The following is a 17,306-nucleotide window of genomic DNA, read 5'->3' as shown; positions in this document are numbered from 1 at the left end:
TTTCGGTACTGCTCACAAGTACAATAACTGCAATGATCAGCATCTTAACTTAATAATAACATTAGCACTTATAACAACCATATGCAGAGATTTGCATAACAGGCAAACAGGCATGAGCTTGTGTCTTTGCACAAAGAATCCTTACAAATGTATATGGTAGAGTTCATATTGTGGTCTCAAACTTAAGATGATTGTTTTGTTTTTGCTCCATGAGAACAAGGCCCCGAATTTAAAAAAGGCTATAAAACTGTGTGAATGTGCCGTTTTAAAGGGGCTAGGTCACACAATTTTAGGCAATTTCAGCACTGATCAAATGGTCATAGAATTAACTAAAATATTAAAATAACTGTTCAAAACTATTGAAGGATTCTAACAAAACACAGGGAAGCCAAGAAGGAACATGGATGGACAAGACTGGAGAGGATTGAAATGGATTGAATTTGGGTAAATTTGAAAAACGTCGGCCCACCTTTTTTCAAATTTATATCCCTCTATATCAAAATGTCATTTACAAAGCTGGAAAATGATTCTCAGTTGTTATGTGGCTGTGATTTTGCAAATGAACGACTCTTGCTTTGCCAATTTGACGTTTAGAGCTCATAATTAACAAAATTAAACAAAATTACCTAAAATAGCGTGACCTAGCCCCTTTAAGCTTTCCTTGCCAGCAGTTGTCTCTTTTCTTTGCATTCACTGGGATGACGAGTTGAAACTCACTGTGTTGAGTATGCGCAGCAGTTACCTATCGACCAAATCCTCACATGATACTTCATGTGTTGTATGGACTTACTTAGCAACAGCTGAATTACTGTAAAAGAATTATGTGCATGTGCTTTGGGCAGTCCCATCGAAGGTCATGGACGTCGGTTATATCAAAGTGATTTTCGATCCATGGCAGAGGTCTCTTTTCCTGTACTCGTCAACCCAGTGAACACAAAAAGAAAAGAGACCTCTGCTATCAGGGAATTTTAAGCTAAAAACATACCTCAATATCATCAACTGACTCAAGTTTTGGTTTTGTTATTTCTGGAGTTGGTGATGAGGCCAAGTCATTTGAATTACTAGAACAAACAATACAAAGAAGGTTTAGCATGACAAGACTGATCCTAAAGGCACATTGGCTCAAAAGAATCACCATAATGCCATTCACTAGTGCATTCAGAAAATAAATTTCTCCATTATCTATTGCTGGCTTACGGCACATTTAAAATTAACCTTTGAGAAAATGGATAACAATTTGCATCGATCTCCAATCCAGGGTGGAGCACCAATATACTTAAATGAAGTACAGGCTTGTACATAGATAAATTACATTATAGTATTGAGGACGGTGCATGCCACCTAACAAGAAGATTTTTTTCCCTGGAGTATGACTATGAAGAAAAGTACATCTTAGTTAGGGTTATTGGAATGTGTAATGAAAATAGGCGGTAACGATGCATTTTTCGAAGACAATTAGGTTTGCTTTTTGAAAAAGTGGACACTAAGAAACTGTTTGCTTAAACAAGGAAATGCAAGTTTTTTCACAGTTTTTATCAGCACAAACGTTTACTTGCAGTAAAACAACAGGAACATCAAAGATCTTTAAAATAAATAGGAAACTGCAACCGAATGATGCCATAAATGTGTTTTTTGTCACGAAAATGTGATTAAAGAGCCACTTTTTAGCCTGACAGCCCTCCTCTGTAGTTACTAAAAGCACCCTTTGTCATTTTTGTCATGGTCCCAAAATTAATCCTCAAACTTCTATTTTTCATTATATAATAAAACATAGGAGTCACCACGTGATTTTAAAATCAAAATAGTTCTTTTTCAGCATCCTGTGTATTGACTTTTGCAATTTTTGTCACTCCCCTCCCCGGTGAATAAAGATATTTGCAACTGTATTTGTGGTGCACTCCGGGAAAAGTGCCAAAACTATTTGATGTTTGCACCAATTTCACCAAGGTAAGCTTAAAGATTATAGCTAGGGTGATTTCTCAAAGCATTATCATTTTTTTACATTGATCCGAGTTGAGAGATCTAAATTAATCTGAGTTGATCCGGTCCCACCTTTATACCAGCCTGATGAGAACTTTCCACAATCTAACTTCTCTCCCTGAGGCATACCTGATCTTTTCTCTGACGGTAACTTTCCAGCAGTATATTGCACCTGGTTTTCCAACTGGAATTTACTTTAAATTTATACCTTGGATACACAGCCACAACCCAAGTCACACAAAAGTGCCTATACCCTGCAGTACATGTACATGTATATTGTAGGGACTGTAGCCCCCTTGGGACAAATTGTGTACCAGTCCCGCCAGTGTGGATGTGGATGTTGGATTAAAAACAGAAAGAAACCACTCATTGCTGTGTTGTATTTAAGCTTGTTCATGGTGTTTATAGTCGAGATATGGAACCACCGCATTGGTGGCAGCAGTGGTTGACCCTGATACAATCGAAAAATCCTTTTAAACCGGATTTAGATGACCTCAGCCAGTTGTTTGGACTGATCGAAGAAAGCACAACTGCTGCCAAAACACTACGTGCAAGATCGACAAACCCTTTTTGAAGCAACGAGGTTTGTTCAACCCCTACAAAATCGATAGAGCTGTTAGCAGCTCAGAGGAACCCATCACCAGCAAATACATTCACGGCAGCATTGACTCCACCACTTATACAATCTTCAAATCTGTCCTGTTGCAACCCTGGTTTGCCAAGCTTTCACATACCAAAGTCATCTCAGGAGATCGACAAATTAAAATGCCAGTTAAGCTTCCCGAGGATTCCGATGGCAAACAACCACTCAAAGAATATTTAATGCATTTTGAGCACTGTGCGATCATCAATGACTGGAATGAGGAGGACAAAGCTATGTTTTTAACAGCAAGTCTTCATTGCGATAGCAGAAAACTGTTGACTGGGGTGACAGCAGGCAGGAAGTATTCAAAAATCGTGGAGCGACTGCAGCTACGCTTTGGTGTGGAGAAACAGGTTGGTTACTACTGAATCGCCAGCAATTTGAAGGTGAGCGTTTACCAATGCTAGCAACAGATATTCGTTTTATGGTAGACAAGGATTTGGGTACCCCTGTACAGGAAAGCTTTGCTGTACAACATTTTATTGATGCCTTATATGACAAGGATAATCAGCTGTACCTCAGGCAGGAAAAGCTAGAAACCCTTGACCAAGCCCTTTCACTTGCTCAGGAGTTGGAGTCCCTTCGAGTGTTAGACAACAATACCTCATTCAGGTGGGCGGGTAGTAAAGTCAAGACTGCGGAAACCAAAGAATGCAACTGCAAATACCGAGTTGATGAGGTGAAACGTCAGATAGACTTAGTCTATCAACAGCAACAAGTGGAAGCCCAAGAAACTATCATAAGCCGATTAAACCAATTTGTAACACAACAAGAGCAGCCCCAGCCTAACCCTAACCCAGCCCCCACCCCAACAGAAACCAAGCTGCACAGGGTACCCATAGTAGAAGGGGTAGATGGGAATGCTGGAACTGTGGAGACAGGGGACACATGAGAAAAGAACGCGCAAAACCGGTGGGTCTAATCTGCAGGTTGCAGGTCACAGGTCGCAGGTCGCAGGTTGCAGGTCGCGGGTTGCAGGTCATTGTTTCACCATAAAAGCTAACCTTGGGCCTAAAAACTTTTGTTTAGGCCTAATTAGGCCTAAGGTTAGCTTTAAAGAATGTTTAGGATACTCTCTGTATTGGTGAAACAATGACCTGCAACCCGTGACCTGCAATTTAGACCCGCCGGTCCAAAACTCAAAGCAACACCAAATTCCAGACAACAAGAACAGGGTATCCTCGAGGGCCCGGAGAGGTGCCTGAGTGATAAAGGGCTGCAATTGAGTGACAGTGTTGTTGACAACTTTGAAAAGGGTGAAAACGTGACTGTAATGGGTCATTTGAAATTCTGACCATGTGGACTGTATGTTATTGGATTTAGTGGACAGTATACACTTCATCTAGTCGAACAGCAACTGGTTATTAATGGGGAGGAAATTGACTGTTGTAACCAGAGTTGTCAGCAAGTTAGTTTCAGGTGTGTAACCTGACGTCTCGTAACAATACAGCCTCATAGTGAGGAAGTGATGCCTGTCCATCTCCTCTATTGATAGTAGTCACCCAAAACTGCCAAGCAAGGATTGCAAAACTTGGACCCCTGTGGCACTCGCCTTCAGGAAAATAGACTTTATATCGGCAGAACTTTGGTTTCAGCGGGAGGAACTAGCATTGAGCCTGTGCAAATTCTGAACACGTCTGATCAAACAAAAACCCTTGGTGAGCAAACTGTTGCAGCCATGGCCAAAGCAGTAACTAGTGTTGCAGAGTTGGAATTGCCTCAAGTTGATTTATAGAGAACCAGAAGTGAAGTTCACCAAAACCACGCAGAGGAAGAGTAAGCGGAGGTACATGTGAAACGATCGGTGATCTTAACAGATCGCTTAGGTCGCGATATCTTGCTAGTGTTAACAATGAAAAAACAAGTTTTGCATTGTGAGTGCGCACATTTGAAAGTGCCGGGTTGCTGGTTAGTTTTGAGCGCACTTCTAACTAAAAAAGTTGCCTGCGTTTTTGTCACGTTTGAATGAAATAAGTGGAGGTTGCGAAAAGATTCTACCAGTCTCAGGATCATTTTGGAATTTAAAATTATTAAGAATGATACTTTTGACTGCGTGATTATGAGGATGAAAAGTGAGGGTGAAAGGAATTCTGTCACTCTCATCTTTTTGTGATCGCGTTCTTCTCTGCTGGATGAAATAGCGCAGATGCAGTCGTCGATGTAGCGGCCATAGAGTTTTAATCAGTATTTCTATTAGAAACTACCCCCTTCATTGATTTTAGCACAACTGAGGTTTGAAACCTGCTTGATTTACTTAGACGACACCATTGTGTATGGAAAAACTTTTCTGGAAGAGTTGAAACATTTGGAGGAAGTCTTTGTTCGGTTTGAATCTGCTCGACTTAAGGACGTTCGCGCCAAAATCTTCCTACGGTGAGATTTTCTTCATTTCTGGCCTAGAGTTAGCTCATAAAGTACATACTCCAAAAATGAAAAAAAAAATGGGGGTCACCAACTTTGTTTCGGAGAAAATGGCAGTGGAAAAATGCCTTAATTTCGACAAATCGGTCATAATAGCAAGATGTAGGCTCATCTGCTCATCCATCGAAAAACTGATCAAACTGTTGCAGCCATGGCCAAAGCAGTAACTAGTGTTGCAGAGTTGGAATTGCCTCAAGTTGATTTATAGAGAACCAGAAGTGAAGTTCACCAAAACCACGCAGAGGAAGAGTAAGCGGAGGTACATGTGAAACGATCGGTGATCTTAACAGATCGCTTAGGTCGCGATATCTTGCTAGTGTTAACAATGAAAAAACAAGTTTTGCATTGTGAGTGCGCACATTTGAAAGTGCCGGGTTGCTGGTTAGTTTTGAGCGCACTTCTAACTAAAAAAGTTGCCTGCGTTTTTGTCACGTTTGAATGAAATAAGTGGAGGTTGCGAAAAGATTCTACCAGTCTCAGGATCATTTTGGAGTAATTTAAAATTATTAAGAATGATACTTTTGACTGTGTGATTATGAGGATGAAAAGTGAGGGTGAAAGGAATTCTGTCACTCTCATCTTTTGTGACGTTTGTAGTGCTGACTGTTGATCAAATTGTTGGGCGCAATGATGGCCCGCTTTGACCACAGAGACAGGATAGCCACGTTTTTCGAACTGGCACATCTCCTCTGATTTGCTGGAAAAATCAGAGTCATCACTACATAGACGTTGAAGTCTAAGAAGACGTAATGGATGTGACAATGAATACAACAAATAACTGTGAGAATCTGTAGGTTTGTAGTGCACACTGGTACATAGCATGCTGCCACTAATAGAAACTTTGATATCTAGGAAAGCCGATGAAGTTTCCGAAATTTCCCAAGTATATTTAAGAGCCGGATGAAAAGAATTGATGGAGATTATAAATTGATCGCGTTCTTCTCTGCTGGATGAAATAGCGCAGATGCAGTCGTTGATGTAGCGGCCATAGAGTTTTAATCAGTATTTCAATTAGAAACTACCCCCTTCATTGATTTTAGCACAACTGAGGTTTGAAACCTGCTTGATTTACTTAGACAACACCATTGTGTATGGAAAAACTTTTCTGGAAGAGTTGAAACATTTGGAGGAAGTCTTTGTTTGGTTTGAATCTGCTCAACTTAAGGACGTTCGCGCCAAAATCTTCCTACGGTGAGATTTTCTTTATTTCTGGCCTAGAGTTAGGTCATAAAGTACATACTCCAAAAATGAAAAAAAAAATGGGGGTCACCGACTTTGTTTCGGAGAAAATGGCAGTGGAAAAATGCCTTAATTTTGACAAATCGGTCATAATAGCGAGATGTAGGCTCATCTGCTCATCCATCGAAAATCATAAAAATAAACTGTTGGAGTGAAAGTTTCCGTGCATAGGTTTTTAGGAGTGAGATTTTTAGATAATTGTATGCCGCTAGGGCTGTGGTAAACAATAGAGTTCATCCTCAACGAGCGTTTTCGTAAGCTCTATCCGTTGCAACCACTACCGGAATTCGATGGCACAAGGAAAGAAAATGTTAAAAAAAGATAACTTGTTACGGTGAGAATTTTTTCATTTCATCATATTTTGCAGATAGTAAGTAAAGTAAGTGATTCATGATTAAAAAAATAGGGGTCACCGATGATCTGAACGAGTAAAATCGATGTGATTTTGCAAAGCTCTTAGAAAAGTTCGTTTGTCACGCTTTTGCGTGACCTGTCGGGCAAGGACTGGAACCCAAGAGAGGATTGATCGTTGAAGAGATGAAAGGTTTTTACCGGAAAAAAAACCTTTCTCGAGCATAGCAACGAAGTTTTAAGCAGAGGTCATCTTCATTTGGTTGGTGTTTTGTATAATATCTCTCCATTGCCGTCATGCTCATCCTCTGGAGTGTGTTTTTTTGTGAAATTCAATCGCTGATTGTTTCTACGCAGGTCCGCAATATTCAAGCGGACAAGGACAAAAGTACTGCTCAAATTTCACGAAAGTAAAGGAAAAGAACTTTAAAAACATGCATTCACTTTGAACTTAAGTTCGTAGGGTAATAAAAACATTAAAAAGAAACAGCCCCATTAAATTTACGCAACGTTTCGTCCTCGAGTTTTCCAAACTTTCAGCCACTAGTCTACTCGATCAGCTACCTTTTCCAGAGCTTTTCCATCCTCCCGCTCACTTCTCTTTGAAGTTTCATGATGATTCGGAAATAAATGTGCCATTCTTTTGCCGGCCTGGGCGTTTTTGTCGCCATGTTATTTTAACTGATGCTTGAAAAATTTGTATGAAAGTCAAGTAGACTAGTGCACGTCTGATAAAACCTCGCGAATATCAGTCGTGCAGTAGTCTACTTGACTTTCATAAATATTTTAAATCAATTTTGACTGATCACGATCTTCTCTGATCCAACGCTGTGCAAGACTTATCGTCCACGGTTTTTGCAAAGGTTTTAAAACCTCAACTTCACTAATGCTCGAAGTAATGCGTGACATATTACATCCTCCCGCTCACTTCTCTTTGAAGTTTCATGATGATTCGGAAATAAATGTGCCATTCTTTTGCCGGCCTGGGCGTTTTTGTCGCCATGTTATTTTAACTGATGCTTGAAAAATTTGTATGAAAGTCAAGTAGACTAGTGCACGTCTGATAAAACCTCGCGAATATCAGTCGTGCAGTAGTCTACTTGACTTTCATAAATATTTTAAATCAATTTTGACTGATCACGATCTTCTCTGATCCAACGCTGTGCAAGACTTATCGTCCACGGTTTTTGCAAAGGTTTTAAAACCTCAACTTCACTAATGCTCGAAGTAATGCGTGACATATTACAGTCGCGTTACCTGCGCAGTAACGTTGCGCGAACGTCCTTAAGCTGAAACCTAGCAAATGTGTGCTGTTCCAGAGGAGTGTCACATACCTGGGCCACACTGTCTCTGAAAAGTGTAAAGAGTGGAAGAAAGCTGAACAACTGATCAGCATTGCTGTACAGACTGAGATTTCGATTGCTAAGACAGAAGAGTTTGCTGAAGAGGAAGCAGATACTCCTCAGGTTGAGAAGAATGATGCAGAACCGTCCTTAGCTACTGGTTAACATTGCCCGCCAAACGATGTGGACCTGGGAATATCTTCGTCTTCAACAGGCAACAGATTCCAGTATCAAGGTGATACTGCAGTTCAAGGGAAAAAGTCCCATCAGACCAAAGTGGGAAGACGTATCCCCTTATGATCAGATTGTCAAGTCGCTCTGGGCCCCGTGGGAACAAAATTATGTTGGTGTACCCATGGAATGGTTCCAAATGGACATATAAGGGCCCTTGCATGTGATTCCTCATGGGAATAGATATGTGCTTGTCGAAAGTGGACAGAGAGTTAGGCTATACTTAAGCAAGAAGCTGCAACAGTGGCTGAAAAGCTGGTTTCAAAGTTTGTGTGTCGATTTGGAGTACCTCATGGACTGCAAAGTGATCAAGGGACCACCTTTGAGTCCAAAGTTATGGCCGAGGTATGCAAAATCTTGGACAATGAAAAAACCAGAACATCCCCCCTCCATTCACAGTCAGATGGCCAGGTGGAAAACCAAGAGGATTGGGTCTCCAATTTCAAACCTGTATGATGGCTTATAGAAGTTCAGTCCATGAATCCACTGGTGAAACCCCAAAAATGTTCAAGGTGCCTTTGGATGTCATTACTGAGCCACCACCAGATTCGTCGCCTCTGACTAATGAATATGCCTTAGCTCTTCAGCAGCGACTATTAATTGCCCACGACTTGGCGTGCTGACAATTAGGCAAAGGAGAAGAATGCCAGAAGCGCCATTTTGACAAACAGGCATCCAGTAAACCGTTCCGAGTCGGAGACAACGTCTGCCTCCACAACATTAGACAAAGGAAGGGGAGGAATCCCAAGTAGGATTGTCCTTGGGAAGGATCTTACCTGGTGGTATCTGGAAGAAACCGCAGAGCGAAACCTAAGGTGATCCATGCAGATCGTCTTAAGACGTACCTTAGCCCCACCTTAGAAAGCTGGATTTCACAGAAAGAAAAGACCATTGTTTCCGTGGTGCCTCCAGTCATTAGGGCGGAAAGAAGTGAGCTTGTTGTTGCAGATAATGCTTTGTCGAATCAACCGAGGGAAGATCATGAGGGTGGTAGAGTGAACTCGGAAACCCCAAATGGTGAGTGAGTGTATTTTTATCTGATTGCTCAGTTCCCATGGTACAACCTCAATTCTACAAGGAAGAAATGACAAATTTAGATTGCATTATCACACTCTTATAAGCTGAATAAAATTAATTCTTTTCTGGTGGGCACTTAAGATGATTCATGGCCATTGCTATCAGCTGCTGGAATTATCCCTCCTTACCTTTCTCTTTTTCTTTTCTTTGGTGCTGACTTATCTTCTGAAGAAGAAAACACAGGTATATATCAAAGTGAGACAAATGGTACTGTTTTCAGATTTCTGCTCCTCTTTTCCAGTTACACTGGCCAATATTAACTGCGGCAGGGAAGGAGCAGCAAAGGCATTAAGATGGGAATTCAGAAGAGGTTCCATTTTGAGAAGTGGAAAATCAGGTTCTTAGATACCAATATACTGTACTGGTGCAAGCACTCTAGAGTAATACCTTTTAGTGTCAAGTCGCTGTGAACAGCATCTAACTGGAAAATAGAAAAAATGTCATCTTGTCAGTAAAATTAATGTTACTTCATAAAACAGTCATATAGCACATTCCAACACTATTCTTCAAAAGAATAGCATATAACAGGGTCCTCATATACTGCAAGGACCTGTTGAACAATGCCCTTGTTAAAATTAGAGTTGGGGGGGGGGGGCACTTCCTATTGGTGATGTGCTGCTAGATGGGGTCGCATTTTCACAATTGGTGACTATAATGGGGTTGTATTTTCAACAGAGTTCCCAACAGAGTTACTAGAATGGGGTTGCAAATTGTTGGGATTTGGGGGTAAGAAAATTCTGGCTACTTGGATTTAAAACTGGAGAGATTCATGGTAAAATAAATTGTTACATTCCGTTTTGAAATTACAATTACAAGGCTTTATGTAAGGTTTATGCATAAACAGAAAGTGACTAAGTTGGAGTCGCTAAAATTACATTTACCCAAAAGTGACTGAGATGGGGTCTATAATTGGCCATAAAATAGACTATAAAGGGGTAGGGGTTCTGAGAGGCCAGCTCCACATACCCAGTACAATGTATGTATAGGCCAATTATTGTGCTTAATAGATCAAATCATTTCAAAGTAAAACAAAACTTGTACATGTACGGTACTGTAGATGCTTTTACCTTTAGATGGTCTACTATTATGACTATTGTGCAAGGTGTTCCATCTTGTGATGTTCCAGTCTTGATACTAATCACAAAATAAAATGTAATGCCATTCATAGCAAAAACGGATTAGAAGATATGTCTACAATATTCATTTCTCTATGACATTTAGCACATATGCAGATGAAGAAACTGATTATAAGGTAACTAAACATGCTTCCCATTTAAAGTTGGTTGTTTAATAAGCAATACAAAAAGCTATGCTTGGAAGTTATAGCAAGGCCGCTAAAGATACTCAAAACTACTGCAATCAAAGGATTGTTTCTTCCAATAATCTATGCCATATTTTATAAACAAGAACCAAACCTTCCAAACAGTGTGTAAAGTATTATAATAAGTGTTGCTCAGAAGTCCTTGGTCAAAGGCAACAGTAAAAAATGGTAAAGTCACAAAAAAAAAAACACTAATCATTTTAGCAAGAACAAAATGGCAGTTTAAATGAACTTGATGACAGTAAAGGAAAACACATGAATAATTCAGGGAGTAAAAAGAATCCAGTGGAGACAAAAATCAGTTGACACACAGAAATATAGCATCACAGAATAATGCACGCTAGAGGAAGTCTACAATAAGAAGCATTGAGAAATGATCCTTGCACTTAGCTGCACACTTAAAGCAATTGTCTCTTATAGACACCTGAAAAATTCAGGTGGCTGGCTCCAACGGGATTTGAACCCATCACGTCCTGAACTATGAGCCCGCCCAAATTGGGAGCAAGTCAATTTGCTGAGCAGTGGCATCACAGAGGGTTCAAATCCCATTGGAGCCACCTGAATTTTCAGGTGTCAATGTTGTAGTTCAATTTTCTCCCCAGTTTACTTTTTCTTAAGCCAGTTCATAGTTTTTGAACACCACCCATTTCAACACAGTTCAACATCTTTCTGTAATTAAGTAGAACTCTTTACAGAGTATGTATGAAATCACATACATAAATCATTTTACAGATGTGGTGGATGGTGGATTAGAAGACCAACAAATTTTAGTGATTAGGGTGAAATGATCAGCTTAGTGATTTGGGTTAAGCAATTATTTTGAATGGTTAGCTTTCATATAAAGTTAGGGACAATGTCCGAATTTTAGGAATCAGAGTTAAGCTTTCAATTTAGTATTCCAGGAGGAGTATGACAACTGCAAATAGTGCTGATAAACATTATTATTTTAGGGTAAGTCTGAGCACCCAATTTAAAATGGTTAACTTTCACTAACCATAAGTTTGGATTAATCTGCAGTCTGCAGTCTACAGTCTGAAAATGTCAGATACTGCATTCCAACCTGTACCAAATCAAACTACTAATTTTGCTTGGTGATCTATTGATTTTATTTGTAAACACTAAGCGATGTTCACCAATACGTTATCCGTTGTCATGAGCCCTCCAGATTTCAATTGGCTGCAAAAAGATTTACTTCTTTTGTTCGATACTCAGCAAATTTGAACATCACTTTGGTCTACTCAATCCTAGCAGTTTGTTTCTAACTCTTCCGAAATGAATCTCCCTACTTCTGTGCAATATGGTATTCTGAGTAAACGCTTTAAAGAGCATCTTGTCTGGACTATGGTGCTCCCCACACACGTGACTTTGAAACAACATGCGAAATATTTCATATGACAAAGTTTCAGATGTTGTGCTGTTGGTGAAGGCGCATAATTCGGAATTTGAAATGTTTACTCGCTAGCCATGGTCATGTAGAAAATTTTTTTACATTGAAAGCCTACTTAGGTGAATGTCTAAACTCATGTGTTTTATTTTAGAAAAAGCGAAAGAATAAAATCATGATGTTTTTAATCTAAATGCAAAAGGATAAGATGATATTTTTCTCGCTAGCCAAGAATGTTGAGAACCTTCTTAGAGTCTACATAAATATTGTGTACAAAGGGTTCCGTTAGTTTAACTGTTTATTTCTTCGAGACATAAATTGTTTTCTCTAATTCTTTTTTGAGTTTATGCATATTCCAAAGTTCATCTTTCTTGATTCTTGATTCTCGATCCTCAATTCTTGCATCTCAAAACTTGAACATCTCAACCTTTGTGACGCGAGAATCGAGTTTCGAGTCAACATAGATGGCTTTCTCGAATTCTTTTTTGAGTTTATGCATATTCCAAAGTTCATCTTTCTTGACTCTTGATTCTCAATCCTCGATTCTCGTGTCTCAAAACTCGAACATCTCAACCTTCATCATGGGCATTTCGAGGATGGAGTCAAGACTCTCAACATACTTTTGAATGGTACTTTAAAAGCATAGCATAGCAGAAGTCATAGGTTCGAATACTGTGGGAGCCACCTGAATATTTCAGGGGCCCTTTCCTTTTTTGTACAGAAAATCCGATTGATCCGGTGGTAAATCAAATGGAACAGACTTTTCCACTGAAATTGTTTTGGGTAAAAAGGAATACTTTCGGAGGTGGGAGGCGTGGTGGCCTCATGGTTAATGCGCTCGACTCCGGATCGAGTGGTCCGGGTTCGGGGCCTGGCTGGGGACATTGTGTTGTGTTCTTGGGCAAGACACTTTACTCTCACGGTGCCTCTCTCCACCCAGGTGTATAAATGGGTACCGGCGTAATGCTGGGGGTAACCTTGCGATGAACTAGCATCCCATCCAGGGGGGAGTATAAATACTCCTAGTCGCTTCATGCTACTGAAACCGGAGATAAGCGCCGGCCTGATGAGCCTTCTGACTCTTAAGCAGAGATAGCAGAAGTCATAGGTTCGAATACTGTGGGAGCCACCTGAATATTTCAGGGGCCCTTTCCTTTTTTGTACAGAAAATCCGATTGATCCGGTGGTAAATCAAATGGAACAGACTTTTCCACTGAAATTGTTTTGGGTAAAAAGGAATACTTTCGGAGGTATTACTCTTTTCTTGGTTTTCCCGGAATGATCGGAAAATCCTGTCCCATAACTTTGTCCCACTTGTAGCATATGCTCCTTAAAAAAAGAAAAAAACATGGTGGACCCCATAGGCCTTGGCGTTTAGCTGCCCAAATGAATTGTGCGGCTTTCAATCAATTCACATGAATGTTTTTATAGCTAGTAGCTGCGCAACTGCAGGTGAGAATTACTACTTGTGAAGTAAGGATGGAACTGAATCTGGCAGTCATGTTTGTTATTCTAAATGATTAGTCTAATGTTTACTGATGATTTTTAACTTCTTGGTTGCACAGCCAGGTCTGTATGCTTCCCCAGAGAAGCAGAGCAATCCTTTTGCCACCAAATTCATGTGCAAATGTGCAGGTACTGTAGAAACTAAACTAAGGGAACAAGATTCTTCTCCACACATACATCTTATGGATATTGTGAAAAAATATCCAAAACTTTCAGAATATGGGAGCATACAGTGTCATGCCCAGAAATCATATTCATGTGCTCCAGTTTTTGCATCTTGCAGTTAACAGCCTACATGTATATAAGATGCAACCAGTCATTATATAGGACTAAGTTACAAATAGGCCTCTTCTTGAAGACCTATGTCAAGGTTTAAGAGTGTTTATAACCCAAAGCAGAACAAATTTATCAACAAGGACGTTTATAGAAAGAGAGCTTGTTTTCAAGCATTACATCATACATGTACATACCAACAAAGAATGCAAGGTATCAATACTTAGCGTTTCTCTACCACTGGCCACCTTGGGAAGGAGGAGCCAGTCACAAATACCACTGATAAGTGGTGGCACTTGATGAAAGACATTCGTTGGAAAGAACTGTCTTCATGGACAATGGGTGCACCAATAAACTACTAACTTTGGAACATCAGCCTGTGGGCATGCCAGGAAGAACACACTGAGGATGCCAGTTTCACTTGCCACACATCATATGGCAAAAGGAGTCCACTTCTGAGAAGGGTGTCAAGGGTATTCTCAAGCAAACACTAAACACTTTTAATACTTTGTCAACCTGTCAAGATGGTGCCTTAAACTGCCAATAGGTCTATACTCTAGGAATGCCCAGTCTACTTTCTGTGATTGTAAGTGTTGCATGCATCTGAGGTCTTAAAAATTACTAACCTTATGAAGTCTTGAATTGCAAACTTCTGTAATAAGCTCTGCAAAGCTTCATGGGAAACACTGCTCTCACTCTGTTAGAAATCAAAAGTTATGATTTCAGATGTTACTTTCCTTTAAAAACTAATGGATAAATGGGCAATGGGCTTCCTTCTAAAATTAAGACAGGGAAGCATGGCGTTTAAAACTCTGTGCAAACTACATTGCACATGTACTATATTTTTTTGGTTACAAGACATAGCATCTTTTTGAAGAAAATGTTTGCTTGGCATTTGTGACTGTGAAAATGGAAGTTATGGACACTAACAACTTTTCAACAACATTCAACATCACACTAATGATGAACAGAAACAATTAGATAGAGTAACCACAGCAGATCTAGATAGATAGTTTATTGCCCACTGAATCAATATATACCGTACACAGAATCGATAAAAAGAAGAGAAAGGGCAAAAATAGCACAACTAACACCATGCCCTCCGGATTTAAAAAAAATATCAAATTGTGGAAACAATAGAGAAAGTCAACAATCATAGTTTAAATTTTCTTTTTAATCATTATTCGATTTCTTTTTTAGAAATTGTAATTTTTTAAATTACTGAATACAGTAGATATTGTAAAGCACTATGAAGAATAAGTTGATTTAGTGCAATATAAATGCTTTCTCTTCTTCTTCTTCTTCTTCTTCTTATTATTATTATTATTAACATCATTACAATAGTGCAATCGTGTTGAAAGTCATTGTAACAAGAATGGTGTCTAATAATTATACCCTTATGGATTTCAAGAACAACACGTCAATTGGATAAACAAGACAGGCGGTGAAAAATAAATATCTGCAATCTTTAAAAGCAACGAGAAATAGACTTCGAGAACAATCTTTCACCCATCGAGCCAAAATCAAAGTGAGCTGTATTTCTAATATTTTGCCAAGGGTGGTGTTATGTACAAGACGGAATCAAACTCCTTAAGTGAATCTATGATCTCTGTTGTCTGGCTAGTTGTATTTATTTGTACTCAGCTCTGCACACTCTTCCGGTAACAATTGGAAATATCACTAATTCTTGTTAACCTTCAATGGCGTTGAAAGTCATTGTACATACATACATACATACATTTGTTTGATAAGTAGGTTTAAAATGCAACTTTACAGCTGATGTGTAACGCGAATGGTGTTTTAGTGGATCTTCAAACAAAATATAACCTCATGGAGCTCAAGAATGGAAAGTCAATTGGATGAAAAGGACAGGCAGTGAAAAGTAAATATTTGGAATCTTTAAAGCGACGAGTAATGGTCTTTGACAATAATTTCATTTTTCGCTATTGGATATCAAGTGGGCTTTGTTTCTAATATTTTACTAACTTGGTATTATATACAACACTGAAATCAAATGGCAAATGTTTTAAGGATTTAACAAACATTGATGGAATCAAACACCTTGAATGCATCACAGTGTTTACTGAAGTCACATCTAAGTTGTCTGGCAATTTACATTTATTTTGTACTCAACTCTGCAAAGGTAAAAAAAATTGGAAATGTGACAGTGAAAAATTATTTGAATGAAAGCTTGTTGTCTCTTTCGTGCTTCATTATTTTGACGTGAACTGTCAGAAATTTATTGAATTGCATATGCTTTGTGACATGGATTGTGTGCCTTGTTTTCATGCACACAATTGAAATAGAAAGGGTTTTTTGCCTCTAATGGCAAATATGTTGTTTTTTTCAATAAATTTTTGGCTGAAAAAGGTTTTTGTGAGATTTTCAGCCTTTATGAATTTATCATGTTGTGTAATTTTTCAAGCTTAACAAATTTGCATCCGAGGGTTGAAATGTGATGCAGGAGGATTTTTGTGGAAGAGCTCTGTAACCAGTGCGTGCTTCAGTCACAAAAATAAACAGGTCTGTTGGAAACGTGCTTGAGTTTCAACAAAATGACACCCAAAATCAGCAAAAAATTGTGATGCTGATGAATAATAAAGTATATGCTATTTCCAAACAGAGGGAATTACCTGGTGATAGATAACCTCGTCTTGGAGAGTAAATTTTTTACTTTGCAGAAACAATGGTCAACCTCAAGAGTTGGGCAATTGTGAACTTTGTGTTGAATTCGCACATTTTTTGTCAAACTTTATAACACTTGAAAGAAAAAGAAACTAACAAAAACAAAAACCTGGTATCTTGCCATCATTTGACACAGATGCTTCACTGATTCGCGAATAAATATGCTATGGTAACTTGATCACGGCGCCCGCTGAATTTGATGTCACTTGTGATTTTGCAATTTACTCATGCAGCCAAAAATACAATAACAAAATCGAACGTAGCACTTAAACTCGCTTTTCTGTTCGAGGTTGTAGTGTGCTGCAATTTGAGAAATATTACCTTCCTGGACTACTGTCTGGACGCTGAAATTTGACAACCTCCTTTAGCTGACCTCCCTCACCTCCTGCAGCTCCCATCAAGATCCTCTATGACATCATTGACCCAAGGTGGAGTGCTTCCATTTTAACCAATGAATGCAAGGAAAGATGGGACTCAGATGAGACACCCGTTACTTCAACCTCGAGCATGCACAAAGGTTCCTGGAGGCATCAAAACCCTCCCTCCCCTTTAAGTCTCCGGTCCATGGAGCTGGACGAGGTAAGAAGACCTCAGTTTCGATTTTATCCTAAACGATCGTAAGCTGGGATGCTAGCACTAGGTCGTCTCACACACGTATCATTCGTAAAGGACGAGGACTCTGTGACGTCATCCCTCTTGACCAATCCCCTGTTCAATGATGTCATCCCATCCTCCTTTGCATCCCTCTTTATTTTACCTCCTCCACCTCTCTTCACCTTATTTTTCCAACATGGACGCTTTCTGAACCGATTTCCACCATTTCTCCCGCATAAAATCCATGACGTCATTCCT

The 17,306-nt window shown here is 39.4% G+C and overlaps 1 protein-coding gene across 3 annotated transcripts in view; it reads right to left on the bottom strand.

Annotated features, from left to right (window-relative positions):
• Positions 1-17,306, bottom strand: part of LOC138022092 (N6-adenosine-methyltransferase subunit METTL3-like) — a 155,207-nt gene that overhangs the window by 79,197 nt on the left and 58,704 nt on the right. For all 3 annotated transcript variants that reach the window (XM_068869116.1, XM_068869117.1, XM_068869118.1), the window contains exons 3-7: positions 14,396-14,466; positions 10,353-10,419; positions 9,673-9,706; positions 9,414-9,450; positions 986-1,061 (exon numbers count right to left, since the gene is read on the bottom strand). In XM_068869116.1, coding sequence (XP_068725217.1) covers positions 986-1,061; positions 9,414-9,450; positions 9,673-9,706; positions 10,353-10,419; positions 14,396-14,466 — 285 coding nt within the window. The remainder of the gene's footprint in view (positions 1-985; positions 1,062-9,413; positions 9,451-9,672; positions 9,707-10,352; positions 10,420-14,395; positions 14,467-17,306) is intronic.

The sequence above is a fragment of the Montipora capricornis genome, chromosome 10 (assembly GCF_036669925.1).
Source record: "Montipora capricornis isolate CH-2021 chromosome 10, ASM3666992v2, whole genome shotgun sequence".
NCBI lineage: Eukaryota > Metazoa > Cnidaria > Anthozoa > Scleractinia > Acroporidae > Montipora > Montipora capricornis.
Note: the sequence above shows the minus strand (reverse complement) of the source record. Positions and strands in the feature narration are given on the sequence as shown.